At 38.6% G+C, this 27655-nt stretch overlaps 3 protein-coding genes across 7 annotated transcripts in view; 1 reads left to right on the top strand and 2 right to left on the bottom strand.

The window, feature by feature from the left end:
• Nucleotides 1-27655, top strand: part of LOC306880072 (transcriptional repressor protein YY1-like) — a 672069-nt gene that overhangs the window by 3172 nt on the left and 641242 nt on the right. For 2 of the 5 annotated variants that reach the window (XR_013785049.1, XM_079433357.1), the window contains exons 3-4: nucleotides 2393-2453; nucleotides 2664-2822. Coding sequence is in view for 4 of the 5 variants with exons in the window: in XM_079433357.1 (XP_079289483.1) it covers nucleotides 2393-2453; nucleotides 2664-2822 (220 nt within the window). In the remaining variant the exon portion in view is untranslated. Of the gene's footprint in view, nucleotides 1-2201; nucleotides 2247-2392; nucleotides 2454-2663; nucleotides 2823-4648; nucleotides 5763-27655 lie in introns of those variants that run through there. The other 3 variants (XM_079433354.1, XM_079433356.1, XM_079433355.1) reach the window with 3 other exon arrangements.
• The window catches only part of LOC306880073 (peptidyl-prolyl cis-trans isomerase FKBP3-like), a 391610-nt gene that overhangs the window by 159349 nt on the left and 204606 nt on the right, over nucleotides 1-27655 (bottom strand). The window lies entirely within an intron of this gene.
• On the bottom strand, nucleotides 14449-22269 carry LOC306879895 (leucine-rich repeat and fibronectin type-III domain-containing protein 5-like; the record flags this gene model as incomplete). Its single annotated transcript, XM_079433130.1, has 3 exons — nucleotides 14449-14994; nucleotides 17406-17748; nucleotides 20876-22269. The coding sequence occupies 3 exons, from the start codon at nucleotides 22267-22269 to the stop codon at nucleotides 14449-14451; spliced, it is 2283 nt and encodes a 760-aa protein (XP_079289256.1).

The raw sequence follows: 27655 nt of genomic DNA, 5'->3' as shown, positions 1-27655 counted from the left end.
GTAGGAAATTTACTAAATATCTTCATGGAACATGATCTTAATATCCTAATGTTTTTTGTCATAAAAGAGAAATGTATAATTGTGATCCATACAATGTATTGTTGGCTATTGCTACAGATATACCTGTGTTACTTAAAGGCTCGTTCACACCAAGAAGGATAATGATAGAGATATATTTCTAAAAATCGTTCTCAATATTAAAGAATAGTCCACACACACCACCGCTATAACGATAAAGGCTCAGAGAAACAATATCATTGGAATCACTTCCAGAACTATTTTTCCAGCTGATGAACGATACAAGCACTGACAGCCAATCAGAATCCATCCTGCTATAACGAGCTGGAGTATTTAAATCAGCAGACGAGCGTGCGCTGAGAATAAACAGACGATATCGTCCGCTGGAGTGAACGCTAATATCGTTATCGTTCTTGTGTGAACGGAGCTTAAGACTGGTTTTGTGGTCCAGGGTCACAAATGTGAGGGAAATGTTCATTTTAAGACAGCGGCTATTTACACTAAACTCAAATAGCTATAGATTCTATTCACACTGTGTTAAAATAGCAGGATGTTCTGCTATAGCCTACAGCTTAATGCTAATAGTGGCGATTACCTGCACCTCAGTATTGTAGTACATTATAAAACAGTATTCAATAATAATAACGTATTCAGTGTAAATTCTAATTTGAGTTCAAATGAATAAATGGATGCCACCTTATTGGGACAATAAAGCCCTCCCTACAGCTACCCTAACCCTACCCAATACTTTATTTTCAGCTTTTTAATTATTTCCTTAATTTTTATAGAAATAAATGCCTTTCTGACGTGATATGGGATTTGAAAAGCTCGGCGAAAGGCGGTTTGAACTTGGGTCGATCGGGTCAAAAAGACTACGGCGCGTGCTTTACCATTACACACTGGAGCTGATGATTAACCGTCGAGTTTTGTAGTGTTGTCTACCCCAATCACACATTAGTGAGCAGAATTAGTGTAAATGGCCTCTGCCAACAAGGCGGGTTATTTGGACTTAGTGTAAATATTCACTCAGTAATTGTAATCCACCTGTTGTCTAACATTAGATTTATCTGTGATTTGTAATGTGTTGAGATGCGTCTGACTGATGAAAACACTTTCAACACCAGCCTGACCGGTTTCTGCGGCTGATAAAAAGATCTGAAATCAGAGCAGAAAGTCTAAAATTCATAAAGTAATGGCATTAAATGGTGCATGCACTGCAAAAAAGTGCTGTTCTTCCTCTGTATTTTATTATTGTTTTCCAGTACAAATATCTAAACATCCTTAAATCAAATTTACTGGAGATGCAGAATGAAGAGTCTTGTTTTCTGAGAAACTGAACAAAATGAAGTGAGTTTGATTAAAACAAGAACAAATATCTGCCAGTAGGGAATGAGAAGCTGTTTTGCTTTGAATTAACTTGATTTTTCTGACTTTTATTTGCACTGGAAAACAAGACATCAGAAGATGCACTAAAAGCTGTTTCCATGTTATAGTGTTTGGATCAGAGATATTCAAGAGTTTATTATTATTAATAGCTAAGAGCGATCTGTTGAAGGATCAAAGCATTACTGATACAACATATTTGCATTTAGAGATCATATTGACAATGTGTTCCACTCAATTTATTCCCTAAATGTTCTTTCCTTGGTTTTATTTGTATTATATTATGTATTTTGCGAGCACAAATTGTTAAAGTACATGTTTTAGGGCTGTTGAAATCCTTTTCTTACCCCATTTTAATGGTTAAATTAAATGTCAGTAATCAACAAGCATGTCTAATCAATTGAATTTATAGAACTTTAACAACTCAGTAATTGATTAAAATCATAGGAAATCAAGATGATTCCCTAATGGTCCAACAACTATCTGATGAAATTGAATGAGTATTTTTATATAATACCACTTAAAACAAATACAGAAGTTTGTTTCTGACCCTGTGTGCGTGTGTGTGTGTGTGTGTGTGTGTGTGTGTGTGTGTTTGTGAGTGTGTGAGTGTGTGTGTGTGTGTGAGTGTGTGTGTGTGTGTGTGTGTGTGATCTCCCCTGTCAGTTTCATTGTACTTCCTGTAAAAATATCCTTTTGTTTTTAATTCTTGTTTAGTGTCTCTTTGTAAGCTGTTGTTTAGTGGATGTGTTCAGGTGCTTGGACGAGACGTTTACTGTGTTAGTTGTTTTATTTCTCAGCCCCTTCAGTCACAGCGGAGCTGGTTTTGCTCGGAGTCCCGTTCGGTGAGTTTTAGACTGAATCTCACACCTGAGGGCTTGTTATTGGTCACTAGAGAGCGTCTGGGGTCACGGGTGCAAGTGATCTGTATGTCCTCTGATACGCAGAGCATGCTGGGTAACTGATCTCTGATGTGCTTGTGTTGATGTAGAATGAAGCCGAGGAAGATCAAGGAGGATGACGCGCCTCGGACGATAGCCTGCCCGCACAAAGTGAGTGTGTCTGTCTGTAAGCGTTAGGGGTGTGCGATATTGACAAAAAAACATCATCTAGATATTTTCTGGGATTTTATCAATAATGATAAAGCATGCACTCTGTAGGTGTGTTTTGAGTGGTTTTTGTATCGCAGACGATATACATCGCACACCCCTAGTAAGCATCTGGAGCGCTCCGGTCACACGCTGCTTCTGTGTTTCTGACAGGGCTGCAGTAAAATGTTCAGGGATAATTCAGCCATGAGGAAGCACCTGCACACTCACGGCCCGCGGGTCCACGTGTGCGCCGAGTGCGGGAAAGCCTTCGTGGAGAGCTCCAAACTCAAGCGCCATCAGCTGGTTCACACCGGAGAGAAGCCCTTCCAGGTACGTCATCAGCCGGAGTTATTATGGGAACCCCAGCCAAATTAAACCTCCATGTCTAGACTACACTGTAAAAAAATCCTGTAAAATATACAGAAAAAAAACGGCAGCTGTGGTTGCCAGAATTTTACCGTAAACAATACGGTAGCAACATTTTAGGCTTTATGGATTTAACTTAAATTTACATTTAAATACTGTAATTTCATCAACTGATACAATGTTAATATACCATCCTATTGAAGTACTGAAATCTGTTTTGTTGCTTTGTAATAAACTGATAGCCACCAAAAGCAGGAGGTGATGAGAATCACATGATGAACCAAAGCCTATCACAAGCAGCTTGTAAATATTAACATATATAGAAGGTGCACAGTGTCATTCACACAAACACTAATCACCATCATGGTGACATGACATGAAACTGAAACATTAACAACATTAGATGTAACATACAATCCTAATGTGCACAACAGATGAGAAAAAACTAATAAACATAGTTATTTCAATGCAAAAACATCAAATGTAAATGTAATTCAGGGAATGTCAATTTACGGTTATTCACTGTAAATTATACGTCCTTTTCACTTCCAAAAACAGTATACTATCGTTTGAATGTAATGTCTAATACAGTTTTTCACCGTATATAGCAGGGGAACTTAACGCTAACCAATTAACAGGCTTTTACTGTAGCATTTTTACAGTCTTTTACCGTTAAATTCAGGGTCATTTTTACAGTGCACTGCTGGACCATCTAGAAATGTTCTTCAGACAGCTGACTAGTCATACTTTATGAAATACATTAGATTTGTTCTCAAATTTGGGGAAAAGTTCAATTTTAATTTTTGTTTTAATGGTTAAATTAAATTTTAGTAATCAAAAAGCATGTCTAATTTATTGAAATTATGAAAGATACAAAATTTAACAGCAATTTAGAGCCCTTTTGAAATATTTGTATTTTTCCAAAATTATATTTCCCAAGGATTTTTTTGTTGTTGTTGCATTTGAATGGTTTAATTAAATTGTAATAATCAAAAGCCTAATAGTCTAATCATCTTCATTAAACTTTAACAACTCGAAAATGTAAATAATATTTTTACAATAATATGGCAGAATGAAATGTTTTGTTCAGAAATTGTTTTTAATTTTTCTGGATATTTATCAATGACAGTGTTAATCAAGATAAAACATGGGCCATTTAATTAAACTATTAAAATATAATCAAATGAAAATTCCTGTTTCTTTTTGTTTTTGCTGAACAAAGTCCTGCTCCACAGAGATTTACTGTTAAAATTAAAATACAGAAAAACAATTGTGATATTACAAAACAAAAGTTGTATTATTATTATTGTTATTAATATTACTTTGAGAAGTACATTCTACTGCACTATGGTTAGGGCTGAGTGATTTTTCAGATTTTATTGATTCATTCGAATGTAATGTTTTGCCACAATTTAATTTTTTAAAAATTGAGGAATTGTGATTTTGAATAGAAATATTATCAATATTATTATGTTAAAAATCGAGATCTGATCAAACGTTCTGAAAAAAAACAACAAATCAAGATTTCCATTTTTGGCCAAACCCAGCCCTAACTATGATAATATATTTCTTTTCCACATTTTAAATTTTTTTCAGGCTGAACCAAAGATTTTTTTGGCATGTTGTAGTGAAGATCTTTGAGTTCCTGTTGTATCTGATGTAGTGTAACGATTGATCACTCTTATTCTGTGCTCGTGTGTGAGCGTGTGTGTGTGAGCATGTGTGTGTGTGTGTGTGTGTGTGAGAGCGTGGACAGCGTCTCTAATCGTCCTGTGGTTCTCTCCGTCTAGTGCACGTTTGAGGGCTGCGGGAAGCGTTTCTCTCTGGACTTTAACCTTCGGACACACGTCCGGATTCACACCGGGGACCGGCCCTATGTTTGCCCCTTCGACGGCTGCAATAAAAAGTTTGCTCAGTCCACCAACCTCAAATCACACATTCTGACACACGCCAAAGCCAAAAACAACCAATGAACTGCGGCGCTGCGGTGTGTCCTCGAGCATCTAGTTATCTTACACGGACTCCAAGGAGGCTTCATAACGCAGCTCCTATCCACGGATGATGCTTTTTACCACAAAGACAACAAACCAGAACGTCGGGACTGTCGCTTCATTCTTTTCCACTTTTACTTCGGTCTCTCTGGTCTTCATAGATATATAGCTTTTAATTTTCTGTGTCTGCAAGTGTGCATATTGCACACTTATTTTGGGGTAAGCTTGGTGACGCGACCTGTGATCATGAATAATGTCTGAGCGCGTCACAGATATTAGTTCTGTGCGTTTCTTTCTTTCTCCGGTTGTTTTGTATGGTTGTGACGGAACAGTAATAATCTGGAGTCCTCTCTCTCGTATCACACTTTCAGTCGCACCACGGTAAACCGCAGGGTTCACTGTCGTTTTCTTTCTTTGTTAGAATGTATCGTAAAGGTCTAAACCATGAAATATCCTTTGTTAATATTTACACCTCACCTGTATTTCAGCAAACTACAATTAAAGAGGGAGAAATCAGTTCTGGTCAACTTAATTTGCCTTATTCCTGGAATCATACTGACAGCGAATGAAATGTGAAATATTATACAGTCAAAACATTTGTCTTATTTATATGCTATTATGGTGTTTATTAATATTTATAACCTTTATCTTTCAGTTTGCTTTAATTTTAGTAATTTTGTCTATTTTTATCAAATATTTCTATTCATTTAATCTTGGTTTTATTAATTAAACTTAAACATTTTAGTTAGTTGAACATTTATTTTATTCTACCTTTTTATTTAATTTTAAAAATAAATTTTCACTTTTCTTTTTTCATTGAAAAGTTTGTAGTTTTTTTTGTAACAATTTTCAGTCAGAAGTTGCTTGTAAATTTCACAAATAATACAAACTTATTGAATTAAATTTAAAGTAGAAAAATGTTAATTGTATTTTCTTAGAAAATATACTAATTATTTTACAGTGATGATTATTTTCAGTGTAGTTCATTGGATGGGTTTTGAAATGTTAAACCAATAGATGTGTTGAAGGAGTCAGTAATGTTTGGTTGTGGTTAGTTATTAATGTGCTTCTCTACATCTGTGTGAACCTGAGAAATGTCCAAAACAGCAGCTGATTCAAAAGAGCAAAGATCCTGCAGATTCTGACTCGTGATCTGATGAAGGACTGAATATTGCAGGAGGAACTAGAAAGAGCTGATTAACTAGTCTCTGGTGATCTCTAGGCCGGGCCGGTAATGACTCGCTCTTCAGTCCATCATCATCATCAAGGCAGATCATTTGCATATCAGCTGTCTTAATGCTGTTTTAATGTTTGTCTGGTTCTTGATGACAGTGTAGTGATGATGAAACGCTTTCAGTCCTTCTCTGCTCTGATCCTCCAGCTACTGAGCTTTAATTAACGCAGATTAATCGTTTGACTTCATTAAGACTCAACAGCTGCTTCACGTTCAGTGACACACACACACACACACACACACACGATTGTAACCGCAGTAATGTGTTTGTGTTGTACATCATCTGCATTTCTCATGATAATACACAGATAACAAATCAGTTCATTGAGACAGGGAACATGTTTCATCACATTGAGAAAAGAAATAGATGATCAGAGATCTGTAGATGTTTGTGATGAAGGTTGGTTTCCTTATCCTTAGATCAGACTCGTGAATGTAAGACATAACATAACTCACATCCAGTTTTTACAAGATTGAACACGTGGGGCTATTTTTAAACTTGGCTGCATTTTAAAGCAAGTTAACCTAAAACGTGCTGAAAAAGTGTTCACCCTCAGTTCATCTGAGATCAGGATGAGTGTTTCTTCATCAGGTTTGTATAAATGTGTCTCTGCATCAGTGTCTCAGCAATGGATGCTCTGCAGTGAATGGGTGCCGTCAGAATGAGAGTCCAAACAGCTGATAAAAACATCACAATAATCCACACCACTCCAATAATCCATATTTTAGTTAAAAACATCTTAATGCTGAATTAGTTTCATCTTTAGTCTTCTCCAGATGTTAACTGATGGACTGGAGTGGTGTGGATTATTGTGATGTGTTTATCAGCTGTTTGGACTCTCATTCTGACGGCACCCATTCACTGTGAATGTGCAGTTGTTTTTCTGCTGCTGATGTCAGTGGAGCGTCTGGTTTGTGTTTCTTCAGATCAGGTGTGTGTTCTCTCTTGTGTTTAGGACGATTGATTTGGAAATGTTCTCCACAGGGATATTTATGATTGCAGATGCATTATTAATGTTTCTCATGTTAATATTTGGCAGTGCTACAGGTATGGCATTGCGCCTGTGATGTGGAATGGTTTCTGTGTGTCTTTGCTGCGAGCTCTGCTGCATTTTAGATGGGATTGTACATGCAGAAATATGTTGCCAAGGTAACTGAGACATGCAGAGCTGCAGCAGATCCACTCGAATCCCACCGAGGCGTCAGGAGCGCTAAAATAAACCTGCAGATCAGATCAGACCCATTCAGTCACTGATCAGACAATTAACACATCAGCAGATCAACCACTGAGGATATCCTATAATAATACATATTAGTCTCTTGTGATATGATGTGATTTAAAGATATTGCATCAGCATCAGCATTAGTCCAAGAATCCAGATCAAACTGAAAGGTGCTAAATGACAACATAAATCAAATTATAAATATAATTTAACATTTATGCAAATAATATGTAATGCAATTCTATACACACACACACACATATATATTAAAAACAATTTATAATTGTAAATAATAAATTAAAATAATTTAAATGTAAATAATGGATACTTATTTATATTATAATCTTAACGATTCACAAAACCTCATTTGTAAGTCACTTTGGACAAAAGCATCTACTAAATGTAAATAATATATCATTTATATGTTTATATATATATATATATATATATATAATTTACAATTTATGTAAATAGAATTATAATTGTGATTTATAATTTATAATGTATTTAAATAATATACAATTTTAATATAACATTTACAAGTTGAATGTATGTGAATATTATGTAAATATAATACAATATAATTATAATTTTAGTATATAATGCTACATTTATGTAAATAATATATAAAGCTAATATATTTATTGTAGTATAGAATTAATAATTTATATAAATATGCAATGTTAAAATAATACAATTCTAGATTTAATATATAATTTATGTAAATAAAATCTTATTTTAATGTAATTATATATTAATATAATAAGTGATAAATGGACACATAAAATAATACATTCTTTTATTATAATAAAAAATAAATGTTAAAGTGGTATTTTCTTTGAAACAGCTGTGAAAGTCTCTTTTGTAAGTCATTTAATCGTCTGATGAGAGCAGTGGCATTATTTCAGAGTAAATACAGCTGTGCATGCGCTTCAGTGCATTTCTGAAGAAACACGACACCACGAAGAGCCAGAAACATTACAACGGATCTGAGAAAACCCCATCAGAGCGTATTAAACACTACTAGAAACAGCAGACAAAACTACATTTCCCATCATCCTCTGGGGCAGTATTAGACAGATACTTCAGTTCCACTCCTGATGTCAGTCTTATTTTTGGTGCATCATTTATTTGATTTTTCTTATTTTCTATCTGATGCTGAAACTCGACTAGGGGTCAAAGGTCACGATGCAGACGATCAGGCCTGAGTTTCTGATCACATCGATTGATCTGGTGCAGCGTTTCACTTTCTCACGCTTTGCATTCACGCCGCTCTTTCTCAGAAGGAGTAATCACATTCAGTATTAACCAGGATGTTCATTCGGAGCACATTTTCCTCCGTTAATAATGCATACGCTTGGAATTACTTCTGCGCGTATTATGATTCTTTGTTTATTTCTCTCCGCAGGTATGAGTCGTGTCGTTTACTGGCTATCCTCGTCGCAGCCGCTTAATTGGCTCATGAATAATTCAGCTTCGTCATTCTTTCTCTCGCACTTTAGAGAAAATAATAGAAACACTTCAAATATTGCGATATATTTAGATCAGATCTCAAAAATCTCACTGGATTATTACAATTAATGGCAAAAACTGATATTTCCTACTAACACACTACAGCAAAAGATAGAAATAACTATCTAACCACTCAAAGTCACCATGAAATCAAATAGACTTTTTAAGATCCTGCCGATCCTTTCCTAAGACAGTTCTCGGCTGGATTTAAAGGGACAGTTACAATGTATTTAATTACATATATAACATCCTAATTAATTCACACACATGATGTTTGTCAGCAAAAGATAGAAATAACTAAATAAAGAAATAATACTAGTATTCTAATCCTTTTGGCCACCACTGTTTATATATTCTTTTTCAGTATTGATGAATTTTTATTTGAATATATCACTGTAAGAAATTTATAAGAACATATAATCAGTGAATTGCCAGTATTAACCCCATTGGAAGAATGGAATTTAATTAAATCCCTTTGAATTTTGAACTCATGATTGATCAAAAACAGTCCACAGGTATGATAATCTACATATTTATTTCAAATAAATAGCAAAACCACCTAAATATTACTCTTAAAAGTTTTCAGAATGAGAATGAGCTTTATTGGTCAGGTATGTTTACACATACGAGGAATTTGTTGTAGTGACAGAAGCTGCACAATGCAACAGAAAGACAGTAACAGGACAGGACACAGATAATAAAAGAAGAATATACAAATGTGCAAAATAGCACAAACACAATATATAAAATAGACTATTCAGTATGTACAGGTATGTTAGGTGCAAATTTGAAATGTAATAAGTATGTGTGTTAAATAAAAAATAAAAAGTATGATAGTGTTGTGTGTTTCATGTTTATTGTTAAGAGTTCAAGTGTTCATGAGATGTATTGCCTGAGGGAAGAAACTGTTCCTGTGTCTGGTCGTTCTGGTGCTCAGAGCTCTGTAGCGTCGACCAGACGGTAACAGTTCAAAGAGGGAGTGTGCTGGATGTGAGGGGTCCAGAGTGATTTTACCAGCCCTTTTGCTCACTCTGGATAAGTACAGTTCTTGGAGAGTGGGGAGGGTTCTACCAATGATTCGCTCAGCAGTCCGGACTACCCTCCGTAGTCTTCTGAGGTCAGATTTGGTAGCTGAGCTGAACCAGACAGTTATTGAGGTGCAGAGGATGGATTCAATAATGGCAGAGTAGAACTGTTTCAGTAAGTCCTGTGGCAGGTTGAACTTCCTCAGCTGGCGAAGAAAGTACAACCTCTGCTGGGCCTTTTTCACAGACTAAACGTGATTGTCCCACTTCAGGTCCTGAGAGATGGTGGTGCCCAGGAATCTGAATGACTCCACTGCAGTCACAGTGCTGTTCATGATGGTGAGTGGGGGGAGAGCAGGGGGGTTTCTCCTGAAGTCCACGATCATCTCCACAGTTTTGAGCGTGTTCAGCTCCAGGTTGTTAAGACTGCACCATACAGCCAGCTGCTCAACTTCCTGTCTGTAAGCAGACTCGTCACCGTCCTGGATGAGGCCGATCAGTGTGGTGTCGTCTGCAAACTTCAGGAGCTTGACAGAGGGGTCTTTAGATGTGCAGTCGTTGGTGTAGAGGGAGAAGAGCAGTGGAGAGAGAACGCAGCCCTGAGGAGCTCCAGTGCTGATGGTATGAGTGCTGGATGTGTATTTTCCCAGCCTCACTAGCTGCTGCCTGTCTTTCAGGAAGCTGTTGATCCACTGACAGACGGAGGTGGGCACGGAGAGCTGAGTTAGTTTGGGCAGGAGGAGGTCTGGAATGATAGTGTTAAAGGCTGAGCTGAAGTCCATAAACAGGATCCTCACATAAGTCCCTGGTCTGTCCAGATGCTGCAGGATGTAATGCAGTCCCATGTTGACTGCATCATCCACAGACCTGTTTGCTCTGTAGGCAAACTGCAGGGAGTCCAGTAAGGGTCCAGTGATGTCCTTCAGATAAGCCAAAACCAGTTTTTCAAATGACTTCATGACCACAGACGTTGGAGCCACAGGTCTGTAGTCGTTAAGTCCTGTAATTTTGGGTTTCTTTGGGACGGGGATGATGGTGGAGCATTTGAAGCTTGAAGGGACTTCACACAGCTCCAGTGATCTGTTGAAGGATTTCAGACAGGCTGGTGTCACACCATCTGGGCCTGGTGCCTTCCTTCTCTTGTTCTTTTTGAACACCTTCGCAGGGCAAGAGGGGGGGAGAGGGGGGCTGCAGGAGGTGTGAATGGTGTTTTTTCAAACCTGCAGTAGAACTCCTTAAGATCTTCTGCCAGGTGTTGATTCTCCACAGTGATGGGGATGGTGTCTTGTAATTGGTGATGTCTTTCAGACCTTTCCACACTGAAGCAGGATCACTGGAAGATAATTGGATCCTTAACTTATCGGAATAATTCCTCTTTGCCGCTCTGATCTCCTTTTCCAGTGTGTATTTGGCCTGTTTATACAAGACTCTGTCCCCATTCCTGTGAGCATCTTCTTTGGCCTGATGGAGCTGTCTGAGTTTTGCAGTGAACCACGGTTTGTCGTTGTTATAAGTTAGATGAGTCCTGTTAGGAATGCACATATCCTCACAGAAACAGAAATAAGATGTTACAGTCTCTGTGAGCTCGTCCAGATCATTTGCCGCAGCTTCAAAAACAGTCCAATCAGTGAGAGAGAAACAGGCTTGTAGATCCCGCTCTGCTTCATTAGTGCATCTCTTTACAGTCCTTAATACAGGTTTAGCTGACTTCAGTTTCTGCCTGTAGGATGGAATAAGATGAACCAAACAGTGATCAGAGAGTCCTAAAGCTGCTCGTGGAACCGAGTGATATGCGTCCTTTATTGTTGTGTAACAGTGATCCAATATATTACTGTCTCTGGTGGGACATGTAACATGCTGTCTGTATTTTGGCAGTTCGCGGGGAAAATTTGCTTTATTAAAGTCCCCGAGAATGATTAAAACAGAGTCTGGGTGTTGTTGTTCTGTGTCTGTGATCTGATCAGCGAATTTCTGTAAAGCTGTGCTCACGTGCGCTTGTAGACACTCACGAGAATGAACGAGCAGAACTCCCTCGGCGAGAAGAAGGGTTTACAGTTGATGAAGAGCGTTTCTAGATCTGACCAGCACATCTTCTTTAACACAGTTACATCTGTACACCACCTCTCATTGATGTAGAAGCATGTCCCCGCGATTTCTCCGTTGATTCCGCATCTCGATCTGATCTGATCAGCTGAAGTTAGGAAGATGAATTGCGCTGTCCGGGATAGCATCATTCTGCCAGGTTTCCGTGAAACACAGAGAAGCAGAGTTTGAAAAGTCCTTGTTTAACCGGGAAAGCAGAAGGAGTTCGTCCGTTTTGTTGGGTAGACGGTGGAGATTCGCCAGATGGATGCTAGGCAATGGCATTTGAAATCCGCGCTGTCGGAGCTTCACGAGCGCGCCGGCTCGCTTCCCCCGTCTGCACGTCCTGAAGCGCCTAAACAGCGTTGCAGCTCCGCCGACTATTACATTCAGCAAAACATTTGAATAATCGAAAACCGGTAGGAGATTTCGTGGTGTGTTCTGCTGAATGTTCAGCAGTTCTTCCCTGGTGAAACTGATCTTGTTTGACAAACTGAGGAACACGAGCATTAAAACTTCTAAAAATAATTAGCCAGTGCTGCAAATAAATTCAAGCAAATAAAATTCATTTTACTTGCATAAACTTGATTGCTTGATAAAAATGATCAGTTTTTCATGCTGCAATGGTTCGTCAATAGAAGTACACATTCCTTCATTAGCAGTCTGATATGAGATGTGTGGAAAAGGCTAAGTATATTTTACAAAAGTTTTTGACACTAACATAACTTCATAGATAATAATTTAGCAAAGTGTTTTGGCACTAATGGTGCTCCATACATAACCGGGTCAAAATGACCTGAACACGAAACATGGTTATATCTCTTGAAAAATAATTGTAAATAATCTCAGAAAAATAAATTGTGTATTTTGAAGGTCATAAAGGAATTGCAAAGTTTGATTCCCTTACTAAAAGCTATGCATTATTTTCATTTTTTAAAATAATTTTTTATGCATCCTAAACAGACCCAAATGCATTATGAGGGTTAAGAACAGACCTTAAAGACAGAGTCCTTATCCTTCTGTGTTTGTCTTCATTCTGGAGTGAAATGTTTGGCTGTTTTGACTCAGTCTGGGCAGTAGGTGGATCGCAGGCCTCCTGGGACCAAACTGCTCTTCCTTCATCACCTTCATGCCGTTCCTTTGAACAAACACAAGAACTCGCTGCTCCTGAGGAACACGAGCATTAACACTTCTAAAAATAATTAGCCAGTGCTGCGGGCTTTCACTCCCAGACCTTCTGCTTCATCAAACACATCATCTTCAGCCAGTCAGCTGCAGCTCTGCAGGAACACATTGATCCTGAATTGCTTCTTTAAGATTTGTAGGTGTTTCCGCTGAAATATCTGAAGGAATAACTGAGCAGCTACAGTAGATCTTCCTCAACATCGTCAGCGCTGATTTACATATTAAACCATTGTAGCAGAAGATTACACTCTCAGTAGAAAGGACATTTATGTCTAATGAACAAGTCCAACAAGAGACGATGTGATTTGAAAATGATTTGTCTTTGCACTGAGCGCAATGCACTTCTTAGCCTCTGAATAAAAGCATTTTGTGATAAATTTCTACGATTATGTTTGCGAGTTTTCCTCTTGTTGGACTCTGTCTTAATTCACTCTTCCACAAATTAAAGCCTAAAAGCTCTTAAATCAGAGCAGAAAGCCTTCAATTCATAAAGTCATGGCATGAAATGTTGCATGAACTACAAAAAAACCCAAACAATCATCTTCCTCAGTATTTTTGTCTTGTTTTCCAGTACAAATATCTAAACATCCTTAAATCAAGACCCATTTGCTGGAGATGCAAAATGAACACATGAAGTCTTGTTTTATGAGTTTATTAAAACAAGAACAAATATCTGCCAATGAGGAATGAAAACTTGATTTTTCCTTTAATTTAAGTTGATTTTCTGAGCTCATTGACAGATATTTGTTCTTGTTGTGATCATGAACTCAGTTCGTTTTGATAAGCTTCTCAGAACACAAGACTTCTTAGGTTCATTTTGCATCTCCAGTAAATGTATCCTGATTTAAGAATCTTGTAGACATTTGAAAACGACAGAACAATTTGTGTTTCCTTCAATTTATTCCTTAAATCTTCCTGTCTTGGTTGTAAAAAGGTCTTAAAGTCTTAAATATACCTTCATAAAACCTGTATAATTTTTCAAGCGTATGCACCAAAGTATATTCCATTTACACAATTCTTCAGTTTTTGCCACAGACGTTTCGCTGCCATTATCAAACGCACAACGCATTGCGAGTCATATTGAACAAGAACACGTGTCATTTTCACATTTTATTTTACACAACGTAACATGTTTGTATGCAGTGTCTGTGTATTATCCCATAAAACAAAGAAATATACAAGTCGTAGTATTGATTTACTATATGCAGGAAACAGTATTTAATTTGTGCTTAAAAAACATCATCTTCTCCGTAAATCTTGACAGTCCGAGATTATAACACACGTACGGTGGCCTGAAACGCTATTAAAAACCACAGAAGTGAAGTGCAAAATCCTCCATTATAATGTGCTTTCCAGAACCCACTCGGACTGGGACAGCGAGGATCTCCCATTGCGTATCTCGCCCAAGTCCATCTGGGGAATATCGCCGCCGCTCATGGATAAGCTGCGTTTGGAGCGCAGCGGTTGCGCGTAGCTTGCGTACGCTGGCTGTTTGCAGGAGTTTACGTTGAGCGAGTGACGTCGACTGACGCGCACACAGCCCGCGGGCATCGTCTGATAGTTGCGGAGGCTCTGGAGCTGCGCTCTGCGCGATGCCGGCGTCACTATTGTGGAATAGGCGCGTACGGTGGGACGCACCTTGGCCGAGTTGTTCCTGTTGGTGTTGTCCAGTTCTACGTCGACTTGCGTGTCCGTGCGCGCTGGACGGATGGGACTGGGGGACGCCGGATGCCAACTGTGCCTAGCAGCGGACGTGGTGACGGTGCAGTCCGGAAGAACCGGCTTGGGCGGTCGGGATGGGACGGATTCGCTCTGCGGCGACACCTTCCGACACGCGTCCGGACCCAGAACCTGCTTGGACATGGACTTGATAATTCCGCAGACCTGATGAGAATGAATTCATTAAGACATATTAAAACATTGCCCCCCCCCCCCCCCCAGTTTCTTAGACAAGGCTTAAAGGAGTAGTTCACTTCCAGAACAAAAATTTACAGATAATGTACTCACCCCCTTGTCGCCCAAGATGTTCATGTCTTTCTTCCTTCAGTCGTAAAGAAATTATGTTTTTTGACGAAAACATTTCAGGATTTCTCTCCATATAATGGACTTCTATGGGGCCCCTGAGTTTGAACTTCCAAAATGCAGTTTAAATGCAGCATCAAAGGGCTCTAAACGATCCCAACCGAGGAAGAATCTTAGGAAGGGTCTTATCTAGCAAAACAACTTCAAAACTTCTTTGCATGTTCACTTTGTAAACACTAGGTCGGTATTTTAACAGCGATGTAGGATGATTTAGATGTTGGAGATGCTTTCCTGTAACTCAAATAGTAGAGCATGGCGCTAGCAACGCCAAGATCATGGGTTCGATTCCCAGGGAAAGCAAGAGCTGATTAAAATGTAAAAACTGTAACTTGAATGCAATGTAAGTCGTCTGCTAAATGCATAATGTAAATGTGGAGGAGAAAATGAGATGGGAGCTTTTAGACATACCCTAACTGTCTTGAACCGGAAAAAAACTCTGTTCAAGCAGAGCTAGAGTAATTGACGAGTGTTTGAGGTTAAAAAATATTTAAATTGTAAAAAAAAATTAGAAAATAACCGATCGTTTTGCTACATAAGACCCTTCTTCCCTGGCTTGTATCGTTTAGAGCCTTTTGAACCTGCTTGTAAACTGCATTTTGGAAGTTCAAACTCAGGGGCACCATAGAAGTCCATTATATGGAGAGAAATCCTGAAAGGTTTTCCTCAAGAAACATAATTTATTTAAGACTGAAGAAAGAAAGACATGAACATATTAGATAACAAGGGGACTAAAATACATGTCTGGGCAATTTCAACTGAAAGACACTTGCACTTGAGTGATCTTAAAGTATGTCAGATTCATTGTTTTGCCTCAAGATGCACACCAGTAATGTTTTTATCCAAGGCATATTTATAAAAGCTACTTAAAGAGTACCACAATGCATGCACGCATTTTCTCCTGAACGTAAACAATGCTGATTACGTTGATTACTTTATAGGGAAAGTGCACACATGTGTCGTGGTACTCTCCAAAATAGTGGAATTGTTGAATAAATTGATATTTTTGTTTTGTTTGCACACAAAAAGTATTCTTGTAGCTTCGCAAAACTGAAGTTGAGCCACTGATGTCACATTGACTGATTTATCAATGTCCTTACTACGTTTCTGTGTCTGGAACGTTACAGTTGCGTACTACTGTTGTTCTCTTTGGACCATGCTTGTTGATCTAGTTTATGTTGTATAAGAAAACTAAATAAAGTAACAAAAAAAAAGAAAAAAGAAAAGAACAGCATTTATTTAAAACATTAAAGAAAGTACATTTATATCTAATGAACAAGTCCAACAAGACTACGACAGTCAGCGGAAGTGAGAGAAAAGTGTTTATTACAATGGATATTTTTCTTACAAAAATGCATTAATTTGCTACAGGAGGCCTTTATTCACCTCCGGAGCTGTATGAGGCATGTTTTATTATGGATGGACGCACTTTATTTGACTACTGTACTTTTTGATAGCTGAACAGAAGCACCCACCCACTGCCATTCTAACGCTTGGAAGAGCAAGGATCATTTTTAATATAACTCTGATTGGAGTCATATACACCAAGGATGCTTTGAGGGAGAGTAAAACATGGGCTAATTTTCATTTTTGGATGAACTAACCCTTTAAGAAGCACCCTCGGTGATTTGATTCTAGAGCCGGGCCTGGTTATATCTCTTAACAAATAATCGTAACAAGTCTCAGAATAATAAATGATGTGTATTTTGAGGGTCGTAACACTGTCAAAAAAAATGATTCTCTAACTTAGTATTTTTGTCTTGTTTTCTAGTATAAATATCTAAAAATTCTTGAATCAAGATGAATTTACTGTACAAGTAAAATGACTTAAGATATATGTCTTGTTTTCTGTAAAAAAAAGAAAAGACAAATTATCAAAATTTTACTTAAAACAAGCAAAAATATCTGCAACAATGGGGCAAGAAAAATAATTGTGTTTAACCTTTGAATTAAGATTATTTTTCTTACCCCATTGGCAGATATTTTTGTTTGTTTTAAACAAACTTTTGATAATTTTTTTTATATTTTTGAAAACAACACTTAATATCTTAATATATTTTACTTGTCAAGTAAATGCATCTTGATTCAAGAATGTTTAGATATTTATACTAGAAAACAAGACAACAATATAATTGTTTGCAGTGGAAGCACTTGCAAAGTTTCATTCCTTACTAAAAGCTATGCATTTTTTTGGAAATGTTGATAATTGCACAGACCTGATGCTCAGACTGCGAGCGCACATCGCCCAGCTCCAGGCCCTTATCCGCGCCCTCCTGCTGGCACACCCTGTAGCGCACGATGAGGAAGATGATGAAGGCCAGGACAGACGCCACGATCAAGCCGCCGATGATGACCACGATGGTGCCGCCGAGGAACTGCGACTGCATGAAGTGGCAGCGAAGGTACTGCGGCTCGGTGGCGAAGTGAACGCAGCCCACCACACGTGTGGCCGTGAGCGCCGTCATGGCGTCGTCATAAATGGCCAGAACGCAAAGATCGTACGTGGTTCCTGCTGCCAGGTTGTTGACCGTGATGCTTTTACTGGTCGGAGGAATCATTCTGCAAGAAACAGCCATCAGCAAACATGCAGTCAGAAATATTGCTAGAACCAGTCAACGTGCATCATTCAGAACATAATTAATGAGCTGTTCTTCATCATATGTGTCCCTGCAGCACAAAAGCAGTCATGAGTAGCACAGGTATATTTGCAGCAATAGACAACAATACATTGTATGGATCAAAATTATACATTTCTCTTTTATGACAAAAATCATTAGGATATTAAGATCATGTTCCATGAAGATATTTAGTAAATTTCTTACTGTAAATATATCAAAACTTCATTTTTGATTAGTAATATGCATTGCTAAGAACTTCATTTGAACAATTTTAAAGGAGATTTTCTCAATATTTATATTGTTTTGCTCCCTCAGATTCCAGATTTTCTAATAGTTGTATCTCAGACAAATATTGTCCTATCATAACAAACCATACATCAATGGAAATATTATTTATCTTTTGATTTTGATGATTTTTTTTTCTGATGTAGAAATCTCAATTTCAAAAAAATATACCCTTATGACTGGTTTTGTGCTCCAGGGTCACATTTGATCCCATTAGGGATACATTGTAATAGGAAGGACCTTTTTTAGTACCATTGAGGAAGAAAAGAAATGCAACTGCAAACGCAACACATTGCAAAAATGATTCCCAGGAAAGTTATTAAAACGTTGTGGGAACATTGTTTGAATGTTGGAATGTCCAGTTCTCTTGTCATGATTCTAACGCTATTTAAATGTTACAAAAATGTTTCTTACAACATTCTGCTAACTGTATTGTTTCCCAAAATATAACATGTTTGAAACTTCATTTTAATAGTATAAAACACTAAAATATCCAGTTTTCTTGTTGTGATTTATACTATTAAAAGGTTACAAAAACACTTCTCACAACGTTCTAATTTTGTCTCCCAAAATACAACATTATTGTAATAATATTCTAGGAACGTTAAAATGTCCAGTTTTGTGTCATGGTTCTAACGTTATTTAAATCTAAAAACATTTTTTCTTACAACGTTCTACTAACTATATTGTTTCCCAAAATATGTGTTTGAATGTTTAATTTTAGTATAAAACACTTCAGTTGTCTTTATGTTATTTAAAAGTTACAAAAGCATTTCTTAGATGTTCATCAAGTACAAATAACATCATAATGTTGATCTCAGAACATTTTCTCTAAACATTATAAGAACATGTACCAAATATTGATGAAGTTATAAAAACCTTCCATAAACATCACTTTAAGCATGTTTTGTCCTAACATTTATATAACTTTTAAAAGAACGTTAGTGAAAGTTGTGAGAAGGTTAGCTGGGATATTACTTTTGTATTTTCCAGTACAAAAATCTTAACACTCTTAAATTAAGATATATTTACTTGGGAAGCAAAATGTCTTGCAATATAAAGTCTTGTTTTCTGAGAAATTTGTCAAAAGGAAGTGAGTTTAAGCTTAAAAAAAGAACAAACATCTATCAGCTTGTTTTCTCTTTAAAGGGAAGATTAACTACTCATAAACTCACTTCATTTTGATGAATTTATTTGTGTCCCCTTCCATTTGTCTATGCTATTATGAACAAGTCTCACAGGATACACTAAGTTGTTTTATTCACTAAAAATAACTGGCTACAGTGGCCACATTGTATTGTTCTGAATCACGATAACAAATCGACTCATTAGAGTAATTTTTTTGGCAATTAGACCGCAATGTTTGCACTGCATTGTTTTGATTCACCAAAAATAACCGGCTAATAAGAGTCATTCAGTCAGGAATCAGACTACAGTTGATGTGCTGTATTGTCTTGAAACACTAAAGCGAATCGAGTCATAAGAATCATTTGGTTATCAGACTAAACTGATTGCGCAGGACTAAAAAGAACCAGCTCATAAGACTCATTCAATACTGTGATTGCACGCCAAGGTATAGTAAATTAAGAAACAACATTTTAGTACAGTTTTCTGTTTACGCAGACAGAAAAATGCATGTGCAAGGAACACTAACGGAACCAAACTTTATATGGCTTCGTCATTTAAAAAGTATTCCCAGCCCTACTCATCATCTGGATGGTGATTTTGTGAAGCTTATCTGCAGTTGTCGCACAGCCGTAAAGCCTCTGGTTCCCAGCTGCTGTAAATGAGACTCAGAGCCACAGCCAAAGCTCCCTTCATGAGCCACTGAACCTCTCCAGACCATTTAGATTACTGCTGCACTGTTAGTGCACTTTCTTCTTTCCTCCACCATCATTTTTATAGTCTGTAGGGCCAGCTGAGCAGCTCTGTTTCACCACATACACATCACTTAAACGTTGAGCAAACTTAAACGTTTCAGGCAACCAGCCTCAGCAGATTTTTGAGTTTTATCAACTTGTTGTTTTCAGTTTATACAACAAAAAGTTGAGAAATCTGCTGTAGCTGCTTGCCTTAAAATTTTCAGTTTGCTCAACTTTTTTTTTTAAGCGCACGCTTAAAACATGTCTCTCCTCTCGCTCAAACTTTGTCCTGTGCACTCGCACATCTCTCCGTGCTCTTGTGCTAGATATTCATTATTTTCACACCTGGATTAAATGTCAAACTAATATTAATCTACCTTCGTGCTACAAAAATGCACTCTCGACATTTGGCAGTAAAATAACGCCATAGTTTAACGCCAACAAAAACGGCTCTTAGGGACGACAACGAGTTACTTCCCGGGTCCGTTATGTCACAAACCCAGATAAACCCCGCCCCCGGGAACATGCAGCAAAGGGGGCGGAGCCATGCTACGCTACTTTAGAGAAGAGGAAGAGAAAACTAGGGGTGCACGTAAAAATCTATTACTGAGCTGAGGGGCGGGATGTTCAGAGTGCCCTAGAGGCGGTTTAGCCAATCACAACACACTGAGCCAGCTAACCAATCTGAGCCCATCGCGTATTTCTGAGGGAGGGGCCTCATAAAACCAGGAAATAATCAGGGCGTTTATCAGAGAAGGAACAGAGCGGTGTAAAATAAAGGTAAATTCTGTGAAAAATAATGAATTTTTTAAAAAAACAAAGCATGAACACATGTTTGACTACAACCCATAAACACAATAAAGCCTAGGAAAAAAACAGTCAAGCACCTCTTTAAAGGTGTTTAAAACCAAACAGGCTCACCTGTATACTAACGAGTCATCGTAAGTGCCATTGTATTGGACCTGGAACATCCGAATCCCTGGAATATTCCTCTGAAAGTTGAACTTCATCAGAGCCGAGGATGAGGTGATCTCCGAGATCAGGACCCTCTTCTCCTGTCCACCCTTGTTGCCCATCGAGGAGCCTCCGTCTCCACCCGTCTTGGCAGAAGTGGCGATGTCAGACGACCCCGGATCTGGCTCTTGGACCATACTGGTGTCGTTAGTGAAATGCGGAAGTTTGGTGATGAGCAGGTCCACCGTCTGCTGCGCCTCTCCAGACGGGTTGGAAGCGACGCAAGTGAAAGATCCAGAGTCCTTGACTGTGCTGATCAGGATGTCTAGGGTCCCGTCTGAATGGAGAATGGTGCGGCTGGAGTTGAACACCAGCTTTCCGTCCGGAGCGATCCAATGGATGATGGGATCTGGGTCGCCTCGGGCTTTGCAGCGCAAGGAAACCTGCTGGCCTTCGAGAGCGCGAGTCTCTTGCGAGTGTCTAGTGATGAGCGGCGGCTCGCAAAGAAACTCCTCCTCGGATACGGTCCAGAAATAGCGTCCAGCGAGATGCTGCGGAGCTGCACAGGTCTCCAGATCATCCTCTCGCCGTAATCGCCGAAGCCACAGCAACTCGCAGTTACAGTGCAGCGGGTTTCCTCCGAAACTCAACGCGAAAGACGATGGACCCAAAACGCCAGACGTGGCTAAAACTCCGGCACGCAGGAAAACTGGATCTGGCGGAAGCTTGTGGAGCTTATTGGACGTTACATCCAGACGCTTCAGCTTCTGAAGCCCGGAGAAGGTTCCTTCGGGAATGTAGTTGATCATATTGTGGTCCAGGTTTAAAGTGTGCAGGTTGCTCATGAGCTGGATGGCGATCCACGGCACGCTCTCCAGGTTGTTGTAGGATAAATCCAGCTCTTCCAGAGCGAGAAGGTCGTTGAACGCTCCAATGTAGATGTGCGTGAGCTGGTTATTGTTGAGAATGAGATGGTGCAGCTTGGACATGCCGCTAAATGTATCATTCGTTATGTGGGTCAAGCGGTTGCTGTCCAGATGAAGGGCGCGAAGGTTCTCCAAATCATTGAAAGCGTGAGGCACCACCAATCCTATTGTGTTCCTAGAAAGCGTCAGGTCCACCAGTTTAGTCATGTTGCCGAAATCCTTCCGCTTGATGCTCGTGATGAAATTGTCCCCCAGTCGGAGCTCGACGGTGCGTCTGTCGATGTTTGGAGGGACAAAGAGCAGCCCCTTTTTATCACACAAGGTTGCCAGATTGGGAGACAAAACCTGGCAAATGCAGCGCTTGGGGCATACTTGGATCTTCTGGGCCTTTAGCGCCATTACAACAACCATCAAATAAACCAGTAGCGTCTCCATCTGGATTGCGGGTATTTGGTTAAACAACCTGCGGAGAAAGCAAACAGAGAGGCGATTCTCATTAGCAGATCAAGAGCGGTGAAAGAAATTAGTAATTTTATTCAGCAAGGACGTATTAAATTGATCAGAAGAGACATGTTACAAAGGATTTCCCATGAGCAGTGTTCTTTTGAACTTTCAATTCATCTGAAATCCTGAAAAATAAAATGTATGACGGTTTCCACAAAAATATTGTGCAGCTCAACTGTGTTCAACATTGATAATAATCAGAAATGTTTGTTGAGCAGTAAATCAGTATATTATTATGATTTCTGAAGATCATGTGACACTGAAGACTGCAGTAATGATGCTGGAAATACAGCTGCACATCACAGAAAAGAAGTGTTTTAAATTCTAATAATATTTCACAATTTACTGTATTTTTAATCAAATAAATGCAGCCTTGTGAACAGTAGAGACTTTAAAAAATCTTACCGACGCCAAACTTCTAAATGGCAGTGTACAGACTACTACAAAAATATGTGCATGACCTTACATGCAAGATGAGTCATTAATATTTATGTATATTTATTAATATTGCCTAAATAAATGCTAGAGGCTTTCATGTTTAATAGCACAACAGATGACGTCAGAACACACATGGGCTAAACGTTACAAAACCCTAATTATATATTTTTTGTTATCTTTAATACATGTACAAACGAATTCTGTCAAACGAAAATAAATCCAAAATAAAAGTTTTTGTTTACATAATATATGAGTGTGTACTGTGTGTATTTATTATGTATATACTAAATACAAACACATGCATGTATATATTTAAGAAAAATATGTTGTTTATATATTAAATAAATAATATGAAATATAATAATGTATAGACATGTAAATATTTTCAAAATATATACTTAATGTGTGTGTATTTATATATACATAATAAACAAACACAATACACATGCATATATTATGTAAACAAAAACTTTTATTTTGGATGCGATTAATCGTAATAATCGTAATCAGCACTAGTACAAACAAACCAAATAATCCTGTGCAAACAACCACAGCGAATCTGATGGCTCGAGAAGCTTTCTGGGGACATTTCTTAAAGCTCACGCTCCACTGATGTGCTGTTTTTGATATGATAATGTTGATCCTTTCATCTTTGTGTTTGGCGAGATGAAAGATTCCTCTGGTCATCCAGATACTCATCAGAATTAGTCTGATGTCTCCAAAGACTGAGCAGAGACAAAGAGCATCAACGCAGATGCCACATCACACCGCTCCCTCGCATCGATTCGCTCGGCTCTTCAGGGCCGCTCCTGTTACTTATTACTTGTGCAGGATGAGAAACGTATTCTCTGAATGACTCTTAAGTCCTTGACGACATATAACATTTCATACCAGCTACGGATTTCATTAGAATGCTTCTTTGCAAAGATCATGAATGTTTAATCGAGGATGTTTAATTATGTGTGCATTTACAGAGAAATCTGAGCGTTGGCTCGTGGTTTCTGTTGCTCCGCTTTACAGGCTGTTTCTAACATGCACTAAAACATCAGCAGATTGGTTCTTGTTGCTTCTGTCATTTGTAACCAAGAAAATTCACGTCTCTTCCGTCACGGTTAGGGTTGGGGTTCCGTAGCCACTCGATCCGGTCCGTATCCAGCCCAGATGGTCACTGCAGTCACCAGATCCAGTCCGTATCCAGATCAGATGGTGGATCAGCACCCAGAGACGACCTCTACAGCCCTGAACGTCAGCAGAGACCAGGACATCTAGATGAGCCCCAAAGACAGATCCCCAGTGAAGACCCTGTCTCCTAGACGGCCATCAGGACAAGACCTCGGGAACCAGATGAGTCCTTACAATCTAACTTTGCTGCAGTTGGAACAAACTCTTGGTTCGTCTGGCCAGAGGAGAACTGACCCCGACTGAGCCTGGTTTCTCCCAAGGTTGTTTTCTCCATTCTGTCACTGATGGAGTTTTGGTTCCTTGCCGCTGACGTCTCTGGCCTGCTTAGTTGGGGACACTTCATTTCCAGAGATATCATCGACCTGATTGCAAAGACACTATTTAAACTGAACTGAGCTGATGATGACATCACTGAATTCAATAATGAAATGCCTTTAACTGAAAATCTTTTTTTTAATCTTTTCATTTTACATTATTGACACACTATTTTCCTTTTTTGATATTGTGCAGTTGCTTTGACACAATTCACATTGTTAAAAGCACTATATAAATAAAGGTGACTTGACGGTTGATAAGCCTTTCAAAGCAGTGCGCTGTGAATGCATGCAAAAATAACCTGCCGTACATCACGCCTGTGATCATGAGAGAGTCGGCATCATTAGACTGTCATGCAGACAATAGAGGAGCCGGCTGGAGAGAGACCTGCATGTAAAAACAGGCAATAAAAGTGAAGGATGAAGGTGACACCTGACATCTGACAGTATGGAAGAGCAATGAAAAAGGGAGTGTGCTAAACTATAAAATGCATGAAATAAACAACAGGAACATGCGTGCCGATTCATCTTTGTCACATATAAAGGCCACAGCTTTAAATAATGACATGCTGCCACTGAGCAAACATACGTGACAGTGTTTGCAAAAATGACACAATGCCTCGTCCCCGCTAAAATATGTCCTAAAAGCGTTTTCCTACCATTCCCATTAAATTATAAAAATGCTATTTCTGAGTGTATTTAAGGGAACATTGTATCAATGTTTCAGTGTTGTCATAACATTGTATCATTTCGCAAACATTGTGGGAATGTTACTTTTGAATGTTCCCTGAACGTTCTGAAACAAGTAACATTTAAACGTTAGATGAACGTCCAACTAAAACGTTTCAAAATTTGTTTCATAAATGATGCATAAATAACGTTTTTGTGCTAGAAAAAAACAGCTAACTACCCAGCTAACAAAAATATATTCTAAGAATGTTTCACTGACATTATAAAATGTTATTTATAATGTTTTCTGAATGCTCAAAATGTTAAATTTTTTAAACCTTTTGCAAATGTTTTTTCTTACAAATGTCAAGGGAACATTTAATTTGATAATTTTGCAAACATTATGGGAATGTTACTTTTGAATGTTCTCTGAACGTTCTGAAACAATTAGTAACATTAAAAAAACATTAGGTGAACCTCTAACTAAAGCGTTTCAGAAATAAAACATTCCTCGAATGATGTGAAAATAACGTTATTATGCTAACATTTGAGAGCATTAGATAACTTCCCAGCTAACAATATATGTTCTCAGTTTTTCTAACGTTTCAAAATGTTATTTCTGAATGTTATATGAACATTAAAAACGTCCATTTTTTCCCAGCAGGCACCAGAAGTCTATGTACCGTCAGGTTGACGTTGGACATGATGTTGGACAGGCGTTGCATTTTGGTTGAAAATGAAAATTGGGTTGACGTTGACTTAACGTTGGATTTTGGTTACACAACCTAAAAACAACAAAATCTCACCGTCAGCTGATGTCGGTATTGCACATCAATTTAACATTGACATTAGATGTTGAATTTACATTGCATTTTGGTCACCTGATGTCGCAACCGAAATTTGACCAAATATCAGCGTCTTATGACGTGTGCCTGCTGGGTTTATACAAACACTATGGGAACGTTACTTTTGAATGTTTTCTGAATGTTCTGAAACTAGTAACATTTAAAAACATTACCAGCAAACATCCAACTAAAATGTTTTAGAAAGAATTGTGTAAATAATGTTTTTGTGCTAACCTTTTGCAAACATTAAAGGCCAAATTACTTGGAGAGAAAATTCCATTAACGTTACTGCAACATCGTGAGAACATTCCCTGTCAGCTGGTCTAATATAATGCATTGAATATATTCATATAATTCTAAAGCACTAGAGCTCACGGGTCAAGGACAAATGACCCGTCTGGTTGGTGTTTAATAGGCGGGTGATGTCACACTCTCTGCATATCAAATGACCTTCCCATCAGCCACTTTATTGAGTCTGTGTCGCTGGTGGTGTTTGCCAACCAGCTGGCTGCATTAGTTGGCAAAGCGTCTGTATTTTCAGCGGGCCGCGCCGCAGTCGCTACTTCCCCTTCGAAACACCGCTGTGAATGTGCTATTGGGTGGCTCACAGCGAGCCATATTTCTGTTATTTTGCATCCCATTTTTCCCAGCCAGCTCTCACTGAACCACAAATGAAGCAGCATGACGGATCTCCCGTGATTTGGAAGCGTGTGCGTTGTCGAAGAGAGCAGAGTTTGGGTCTGTAGAACGTGCCTGTTTCCACACGTTCAAACCAAAGCTAACAACACTGGCACGACTCAGAACCTTTCAACCAATCACACATTCAGTGCACTCATTCTCATGTCACCCAAACCCGTTTGCCCTTATATGATTGGCTGTACACAAATTCCCTGCTGACAACAAAAATATGTTCAAAGAACGTTTTGCTGACATTCCCATTAAGTTATGAAAACATTACTTCTGAACATCAAAATGTCCAGCTTTTAAAATGGTTCAGAAATGTTTTTATTCGATCGTTAAGGGAACATTCCATTTGATCATTTTGCAAACATTATGGGAACGTTACTTTTGAATGTTCTCTGAATGATCTGAAACAACTGTAACATTAGACGAGCATCCAACTAAAATATCTCAGAAATAAAATATTCCTTGTACACTGTAAAAAAAAAAAAAAAAAAGGGTAAAAAAAGTTTGGCAACCAGCTTCAGCAGATTTTTGAGTTTTCTCAATATGTTGTTTTAAGTTCCATGGGAAGGCTAGGGGAGTAAACCCTGATTTCAAATCCGGAGATGGAGTCCCAAAGGCAGTCCGACGCTGTCTTCAACGTCCTTCCTGCAACTCCTGCGACGCCGCTGGTGCCAAGCTGTATCGGCATTCGCTTTTCCCTTGGATCCACCAGCTGCGCGGAGAGGGGGAGTCTGCTGCATGGGCAACAGCTGATTCTCCATACTACCCTGCCCAGGCTTCGTAGTTTCCACTGGAGAGGACACTCCAGCGTCGCCACAAGGTGGCGGCATGGAAACTACACCATCGTCTCACGTAGACGGAAGGATGCCGACGACGACGATAACAATATTAAAAATATATATTCAAAAAACATTCTGTTTTATGTGAAAATAAACTAAAAGTACATTGTTGCAAGAAACACCTTTTAAATAAAGTTGAGGTCAAAACTTCACACCCCTTTCAGAATCTGCAAAATGTTAATTATTTTACTCACTGATGCTTCAGAAGGAAAAACCATGCATTAAGAGCCGGGGTGTGAAAACTTTTTGAGTTTGAAGATCAGGGTAAATTTAATTTATTTTGTCTTCTAGGAAACAAGCAACTCTCTTCTGTAGCCTCTGAAGGGCAGTACTAAAGGAAAAA

The sequence above is a fragment of the Barbus barbus genome (assembly GCF_936440315.1).
Source record: "Barbus barbus genome assembly, chromosome: 14".
In the NCBI taxonomy this organism is placed as follows: domain Eukaryota; kingdom Metazoa; phylum Chordata; class Actinopteri; order Cypriniformes; family Cyprinidae; genus Barbus; species Barbus barbus.
The sequence above is the reverse complement of the archived record's forward strand: the minus strand, read 5'-3'. Positions and strand labels throughout refer to the sequence as shown.